This window comes from Pseudopodoces humilis, chromosome 3 (assembly GCF_049639895.1).
Source record: "Pseudopodoces humilis isolate 2021_Gansu_Grassland_sample_001 chromosome 3, ASM4963989v1, whole genome shotgun sequence".
NCBI classification, from domain to species: domain Eukaryota; kingdom Metazoa; phylum Chordata; class Aves; order Passeriformes; family Paridae; genus Pseudopodoces; species Pseudopodoces humilis.
This window is the reverse complement of record NC_142202.1, coordinates 16,935,477-16,944,476: the sequence shown is the minus strand read 5'-3', so window position 1 is coordinate 16,944,476 and position 9,000 is coordinate 16,935,477. Positions and strand designations below refer to the sequence as shown.

Genomic DNA, 9,000 nt, shown 5'->3' with positions numbered 1-9,000 from the left:
AAGAGGTTGTCTAGCTCAGGGAAAAGGTCTGGTAACCCATAATCCCACTTACTCCAATTCTGATGTGACTGCTTCAGTGATACCAGCAAGTTCTTTCTGTGCAGCTCTTGCATCGGTAATAAGTGTATAAACCTGAGTTTGTACTCTCACTGTCCAATAACTGTCTTTAAGTTTTTTATATGTGCTTGCAAAAAGGTCTCTTGGAACAAACATCAATTAAAACACTTTAAAAATACACTTCTGTAATTACATCCAAAAATTTATGAACTTTTTCTTCTTAAATATTTGGGTTTTAGTGTACAGGTGGCGTTAACAATTGTTTTCAGGGCTAACCATGAAAATGCAACACTGATGCTTTATTGCTGTAGATACTTTGTGTTCAGTGTTTGTTCTAGGAGAAGTCTGGCTTTAAAGTTTTGACGCATGGTCTCTGAGTTCAGCTGTGTTAAAGATGAAAAACTGCTGAAAATAGTGTTCATTAAAAAAATAACTAAGGAAACAGCTACCCCAGCTGGATGCCACTGACTACCTGACAGCAGAACATCAAACTATAAAAAGTACTGTCCTATAAAGCCAAAACCCAGGGAGAAGGTAGGTCTGGAGAAAGGAAAGCAAATGAAACTTCAAGAGAGTACAAAGTCAGTAACTTTTTAGCAGATTATGGTAGGCAATTAAATGATCTTATTTGTATATGGAAAAAAAAACCTACTACAAATATTTTGGGCATTAGAAGAAAAGACCCAAGTTAGGTCCTTAAGGTACTGCTGACAGTCAATACATTTCAGTAAACTTGTTTCACACTGAGAAACATGAGCATTAACCTCATTTAATTTTAAGACCAGTACCTAAACTAGCAGCTTGATATCCTGTTCTAAAAACATGATGAATAAGTTCCCAGTTCATTTATATCCAACAACAGATAATAAGAATTGCAAAAACCTCAGCAGCAGGTTTCAGAGACTACAATTCTGCTAAATAATTACACGGGTAACGTTGAAGCCTTCTTTACTGTATGAGGTTAGTGCCTGCTTCAACAGATATCTTCAGAGGTCATTGTCAGCTACAGAAAAAAATAGATGTGTAATAGCTAAAAACATGATTAATTAGCTAGAAATAGGGGTGCTGCAGTTATGTCACTCCTGGGAGACCCACAGAGCACAGAAACGTTAATGATGGTAAAAATAAAAAAAACCCTCTATTTTCCCACAGAAAACGGTAATTTAAACCCAAGCTTATCACACAGAATTCAAGAGAATTAGAAACTTGTGACTGATTTTTAAAAAAAATAATTTCACTGTAAGTTGCTGTGAGGTCAAATACAGATTCCTTCTTACTCACTCACTTCACTTACTCACTTATTTCCCTTTGGACTTGAGATATCCATGTATAACTTTGTGAGGAGCCATTAGCTATGATTGACAGAAAACTCCTAATCAGTAAAAATAAATCAAAATCCCACATGGATTCCAATTTAACTGATGTTACTGAGCCCTTTTCCTCACCCACAGTCTACAGCCTGGCCAGCTTGCAAAGATGATCATCCTGCATCAGTTTTCAGAGATTACACAACAGTTAAGAATTTGGGGGTTAGTAAAAGTGTGTAGAACTGCATTTTTCCCTCTAATTAATCTTTAGTTACAGAATGTTGGTTATTGAGCCTGTTTTTTAAAGAATATACTTGCCTCCTCAATCTAGTAAATGACTGGCTTGGTTTTCTAAAATGGTTTTGTATTATGGAACATGGTAAATTGGTGATCTGACCAGTAGTCCTACGAACAATTTTACATGCAGGTTAACAATCAGCCAGAAACCCTGATAAGCCCAAAAATGCAAATCTTTATCTGTTCAGGAGTGTTAGAGCTTTATTCTAATTCTTTCTTCTCACAAGAAGCTCTCTAGTATTTCATACAAGTGCCAAAAGACCATTTATGCCTTTAAGTTTAGGGTATGATGGACAGTGGAAGTAGCAGTAGGAAAATTTGGTCTATATATTATGAACCACCATGCAGTTATCAGTACAGCCACCAGCTCAGCTTTGGCAGAAACAGGCATACAAGCCTCAGTGGTTACCCTTCAGAGCTTTACAGATCTTTAAAAATGAGGACACAACTGGCACTGCCATCCTTCTGGGATGAGGTGACAGCCTTGGCACATACAAGACACACAGGGAAGTGACTGGGCAGCACAGCACAGGACAAGGTATAAGGAAGGGCTCTTCTCAGGCAGAGACTGGATTTAAGCTAATTAAGAAATGCATACCTACTCTCAGGTGCCTTATGGAATTTCTTTGAAATAATCTGAATGATTTTAAAAAACAAACAAAAACCAAAAAACACATTAGGAAAAAAAACAACCCAAACCCACAGGACTCAAATCTTACAAATGTGAAAAGTCCCAGGCCCACAGAATACAGATAACCTGTTTCTCTTGCACTCTTCTGACCCATTAAAGGCAGAGAGGATGGCAGATGAAGCACAGCTTTTTTGGCTGGGCTCGTTTGTAACTTCCTTCATCTGCTGTGTGAGTAATTTATGGCTGAAATGGGTCTGCAACCCAAGAACCCTCCTACAAATACCAGCAACTAAGGGAAGTAGCACAAAGGAGGACATGCAGAGGTGTACAGCACATCCTTTCTCTTGGCAGCTGCATTTAAGCCATAATTATCTATATACTGTCTAAACTGTAAGGGAGAGACCAAAGTTCATGCAAAGGTGCTGCTAGAGGGAGTGAAGATTTCTTCTAATCAATATGTAAGTTAAAAGAATTCAAAAATTGAATGCACATCAGCAAAAGGTTTGAGTTTGGAAAAGCTACAGGGAGTGGAAATTCAGGTACAACTTTTTAACACAACATAAGCTATAAAAATATATAAAGCTGAATAAAAATACAGGACAAAGATGAGGGTCTGCTTTAAGGCACAGAGAGGAGGGATAAGAACATGGGGTCAAGTTAGAGGGAACATGAAGGCAGGAGATCCAAGTACTTTAGGAGCACCTTCTTACTATGAAGTATCAAAAATACCCCATAAAACTCACAGATCACCTACAGCAACCAGAGTCTGGTATTTAAGCAAGCTGCAGCAATAAGGAATGATTGATTTCACAGAGCCTCAAGGGAGCAGATGTTGAGCAAGTGAGATAAGCAGAGCCTGGGACACGGGCAAGTCGAGCACTGAAGTACAGCACAAACACAAGGGTGAGGTGGATTAGAGCCAGACAGCAGAGCCTGGAGAGCCTCAACACAGCACTGAGTGGCTCTGCTGCAGCTACACTGCCACAAATTAATTTTCCTAGCTAGGATGTGAAATACTATGGAAGAAATCTATAATTAATGATCAAGAAATTAACATCCAAGTCAGTCATGTAAGTGAAGTTAGGGAAACTAAGAACTATTCATTCCAGTTATTTATTGTTTATTGAATTGAAAGAAAGGGAATACAAACATTTCTCTTAAGTGCTGTGCACCAACATGGAAAAAGTGTATTTTTTTTTTTTAAAAATCCTAATAAAAACAAATCAGAAGTTAATGTAGTTCCAATTGAACAATTTTTAAAGATATGTTTAAAATACTACACATTTATAAAATAAAAAAGTTAAAACGGTGTTCTGTAAATAATTAGTAAAACAAGTGAAAATAAATACGAGACCCAAAGTTCTTATGTTTTTAATGTAATATAGCAAAGAAATTTTTAACTACTTAATAATATCTGAGGAGAGTAACAAAAATCCAGAAAGTTTAAGAACGCAATCCTTTGAAACATTTAATATCAGTCCATAGCAAATAGTCATTACATACCAAAAGCTCTAAGTGTTAACTAGTTCCACCACAACTCCATATAAATCTTGACAATTTAGAAATCTTGAGATCAACAATAAAGTTCTTTTCTTGATCTCTACAGCTTGGTTTGTAAGTACATACATGCTTTGAGGATCCATTTTGTCCCATATGTTTTCAAGGAGCCAATAACTTTTTCCATCTGTGCCTAAAAATGTTAAGTTTCAAATCTAGCACATATACCCTAAGAATGAAAAATGTTTATGAAAAAAGATGGGGCACAATGAATTTCAAATTTATAAAAATATACTGATATTAACCAAAACCTTCTGGTCAAAGGACACTTCACATACACACTACTTAAAAGTATGCAATAAAACATGACAAGTACCTAGAACATTTGGTTCTCTGTCTGTTCATGGAACACATGCACGCACACACTCATACCAGATGGGAGGAACACTCTCACAGATGTTTTACTGAATCCAGATTATCTGGATGAATAGACAGAAAACTTGGCTACAGTTTATTTCAACTAGAGGCAGCTACTGCAGCAGTAGTTTCAACACTGCACACTTCAATTAAGTCCACCCTGTTTAAAAAAAGTGTCATAGTTAATGATTTTGCTTTCTAGACATCGTTAAAAGTAGCAGTTTTTAGAAATCAAGTATGGCAGCTGAAAATAGACTCAAGCCAATGTGGAAAAGACAGGAGGAAGGCAAAAGGAGACCATTTATGGGATGGGTGTTCCTTGTAATAGTCGTCTCAAAAAGAAATAGATACAAGTGTATTTTGTAGCTAAAAATATGGACAAACTATTGAAAGTGCATTTTTCCTCCTCCCCCTTGAGTTACAGTAGTTTGTTTGTTGGTCAGTAAATCCTGTTTCTTATGTCAATTCTTTTTTCTCTACCTCCCTCCCCATTTGGATCTACAACATATCCCCTTGAGCTACAGCTAATTGTATGAGTCCTGGCCTCCTGGTAAGGAAGCCTTTACAACGGATTTTGGGTGGGAGTATCATTTAGCAGTGTAAAAATACACAACTAGACACCAACTCCCAACAGTAGACAAGAGTTTTTATTAAACATTACCTGGTTGAAGCCAAGTTGAGAAGTAACTGGCAAGATCTGGGCAGATTTCTAGCTTGCATCTTTGCTCCAATCATAAAGAGAAGTTAACTTTAAAGTTGGAGAACTTTAGAAAAGACAGAGGGAATTTAAAAACAAAGGTGTCATTCCCCCCACTTCCCTCCCCTCCAAAACATGAACAGAGCTACCATTTTCCCTTTTGTGTTCCATTGTGCCTTGAAAATTACTTACCTGAACAGCTAAAGAACATTCAGATAATAAAATGCTTCAGCATTTTTTTTTGAGATCTGCCTTGATAATAACCTGGGGCTACTGTGAATATTTGAAGCCAACAGGTGACCAGAGAAAGTTAGAAAACGAGTACACACAGTATTTTTTTCTAAAACCATGGGCCTGCTGACTGGAAATACAGTTATTTATTGTGGGTGTGTACTTGTTCCAGCCTTACACTCCAGCCTATAAACATTTTTAAGCACATGGAAATCAACATGCTGCAAATGAGCAAACTGATTTGGGCTTTCCCCCCCCACCCCACCCCAGTCTCATTTTATTGTCTGTGCACAAAAAGTATTGGTACTTTTCAATCCACATATGAATATCCAATGTGTTGGAAATAGTTTAGGTTGCTCTTTCATCTCCAGGTTGGGACGGTTCTCATTGCTACATCTCTAATGGCAGCTGCTGTGGGACTGAGTAGTGTGGCAAAATGAAGATTAATCTCACCTTTCTGTCCTGCCTGCTCATGGCCCACGAGATGCAAACAGGCTGTCACTGAGACACTGGAAGCAGTGCCACCTGCTTGGAGCTTGCCTTTACATGGCATGGCTGCACCAGGACACTAAGGGAGAGAGATCCCACACCTGCTTCTCCCTAACTCAGCTTCTGAATATCTCAAGTGTCCTTCAGAGGGACAAACCAAGTCCAGCAGAGAGGGGCAGTGTTTTGGCAGCGGTCCTATGTTAGGTTTAAATTCCTAATTGCATTGCCGTGGATAGCAGGCATCAGCCCACGCACCCCCCCAGCTGTACCAGGGAAGGAGTCTCACTCTGGTTAGTCATGGCCTCCACATTAGAAATGCCTGAAGTGCATATGAGACTAAGTCTACACTTGAGATTTGATCCAAACTTCACCACCTGCCTAAAGCTCCCACTTTATTTCCATGAGTACATAGTGACAGACAATTGTATGAGACATCAAAACCATTATTTTCCTTACTCTTCCTAAATAATGTTTGGCTTGAAAACTTAAGCTCCAGAGTAAAACGATACTAGAGTAACTTCCAAAGGTTCACATGCTGGCATTGCTTATGAATTATATCATGTTTTGAACATGTAAAACACTTTTACAATTTACTGATTACAATTTAGGAATTAATTTCCTAAAACCCCAAGGTTTAGCTTACTCAAATTTGACCATGGGAACTTGTGTTTTCCTGCAACATTAAGGCCAGGCCTGACTCATCTTACACTGTCTGAACTAAGAAGGGAAAGAAAAAGCTTCCTCCAGAAGTGATTAAAGGAAGAAGGAATGGATGTATAATCTTAAGTTTACACATGTATTCTCAGTGCTGTGAAGCAGTAATTGCTGTCAAAGAATTCACCTTAATTTTAAGGCTGAACATTAAGTTCCTACCTGGTTTTGGAGGTGTTAGAAGACTCATATGTCAGATTCGGGGCTGGTCTCAACCACAGTACCAGAATCCTAGCTCATGCTTAAAGTCTGCACGCAAGGCAAGACAAACACACACCACCGGATGGCTGGAATCGAAAAGAAGAAAAAAATCTAACCTGCTAACCTTTGTTTTTCTGGGAAACACCACACTCCCATTCATCAAAGTGGCTATACCTCTCTTCCCAGGAACTCCAGCAAACCTTCCCCCACCCTTCTTCCACACATAACTAATAAGGACTCTAAATCATTATCTCATGAAAGGATGAAGTCCACACTTCTGCTCAAGTGACTCCTGGTGGCATGACCTTCCCTGCTCCTTCTTTACTTTGCAGCAGTACCAACACTACCTTTCCACCCAAGGTGGCAAAAGGGAATCCAGTGCCATCTCATAATGGATTTGTGTGTAGTGCAGAAGCACAGAGATGCCAGGCAATCTGTTTATGTCAAAAAAATAAATATTTAAATTATAAAAGTCTTTGTTTTTTCTTAACACGGGACATTAGTGGAACTACTCCTAGATGTGTCAAGATGTTCATGGCACCAGCTTGCAACAAGGTCTGGGAGAGGCATTTAAATCTGCAAACTTAAAAGTATATTCTCAACAACAAAATCTGTCCACCCTTGTTTATCAAATAAAGAAAAAATTTCCATCATAATACAAGTGTTTAATTATGATTTGTACGTAAATTACTTATACAAAGTATAAGACTTTGTGAAGAAAGGACTCTTTCAACACATTCTTCCCTCAAAGTGTAATCTACTTTTTACACCAGCATTGTTGCATATATTTATGTAATGAAAAAAACCAAAAAGACCTCTTTTTGTTTCAACTCTGAGACTGGTGGTGCAGTCTGAATGCTTTTTTTTTTCTAACTAATACAGTTTATCTGTTAAGATGGACAGGGAATTCCTCCATCTGAAATAAGCTTTACTGCCTACATAAATCTCCTTCCAGCCACTGCTTTTGATTGGGTCTCAGGACACTCCAGAAAAGCATCAGTGATACCGTGTTTCACAACACTTCTTGCATTGTTTTAATTCCAAATGTATACAAATGAAGTCATTTTAATCCTATAAATAATTTATTTTTAAAAAATTGTGCTGTTAACCCCTTTGCAGGGCAACGAGCTATGTGAAAAGTACAAAACTTTTTGTCAAATGTGATACTGAGAGTGCTTTTGACATAGTTCATTGGTTTATCCTCTCAATTGATAGATATACTGCGCAACGGGCAAGGCTAGAATCCATGAACCAAGCTGCAAAGATCTCAAGCTAAGTAAGGCGGAGAGAGACTTGAGAAACAAGAGAAGGAAATACTTTCCTATCCAATGTATACTCTTCAGACTAAAGCACTCTTTCTATCAAGCCTTCTAAACTGTTAAATAAAGTGTTCCAAACAAGCATTTAAACTTCATTACACAGAAGAGCAACAAGAACAGTAGCCTGCCAGACAAAAAGGCAGGAGGGAAAAATATATATACTGAGTTCAATGGTTAGCCTGAATGTAGCACAGTTCTTCACAACCGATGGGGGGGTAATTTCAACACGGTGTCCAACAAAGTTCTAAAGACGTGCTTCATCTCAACTGGTTACTATGAAGCAAAGGTGGTAAATGTTTGGCCCCAACCGGGCTTCAGAAATGGTTCTTTTTCATGACGAGCATGTCTGTCCAGCTATCAATCATGTTTGTTTGCACCAAATCCCAAGCCATTTAAAATACGACTAATTAAGTTAAACTGAAGTCGTCTGCTCCAAATTCGCCATCAACTATCCATGCTACTGCATTCCTCTGAGCAAAAACAAAAACACAGAGAAAAAGAAATCACAGCTTGAAGATCTTAGCAACAGTTCATATTTCTATCATAATGAATACAGTGTATTTACATAAATTTTAACTGAACATGCACTAGTTAATGGATCTTATATTGTAGCTAAATTCCATGCTTCAAATTACTTATTTTAGATAAAATTATTCATAACAATCTAGATATTATTTCAGCATGTTAGGTGTGGGTACTCAAAAAGCATCTGGTCCAAAAAGATGTAACACGCATTTACATACAACTTAATGGGGAGTGTGCTAATTACAGAGCTGTCTTGTCACCCCATTTAGGATTCCTAAGTGGTTAGGTATTATTCCATGCACCTTCATCTCTTGCGAAAACACTGCTGTGAGAAATCCATTTGAGGTTGGTTGGTTTTGATGGCACTTACTGGTTCATTTTCTGGAGGAACTAAGAAAGAGTGAGCAAGTAGCTCACTGGAGAAAACCAAACAACAAAGCCATGAGTAAAACCAGCTGGAGGACAGGCTCTGACTCCTTATGGGTGCATTCCACGTGCTACAGATTAGCCAGGCTGGTCCACCTAGTCCAAGACTAGAAGCAGATGTATCAAAGCACTGGAGCAGCGAGAGGAGGTAATTCTTCCTCCTAATATCCTTCTACCTTTCAGGCGTTTCTACCT

General features: G+C 38.2%; 1 protein-coding gene across 3 annotated transcripts in view; it reads right to left on the bottom strand.

Annotated features, from left to right (window-relative positions):
- Positions 1–3,395: 3,395 nt before the first annotated feature.
- WDR26 (WD repeat domain 26) overlaps positions 3,396–9,000 on the bottom strand; it is a 31,907-nt gene continuing 26,302 nt past the window's right edge. For 2 of the 3 annotated variants that reach the window (XM_014252884.2, XM_014252885.2), the window contains exon 14: positions 3,396–8,324. In XM_014252884.2, coding sequence (XP_014108359.2) covers positions 8,299–8,324 — 26 coding nt within the window. In that variant the 3' untranslated portion in view covers positions 3,396–8,298. Of the gene's footprint in view, positions 8,325–8,381; positions 8,913–9,000 lie in introns of those variants that run through there. The other variant, XM_088052595.1, reaches the window with a different exon arrangement.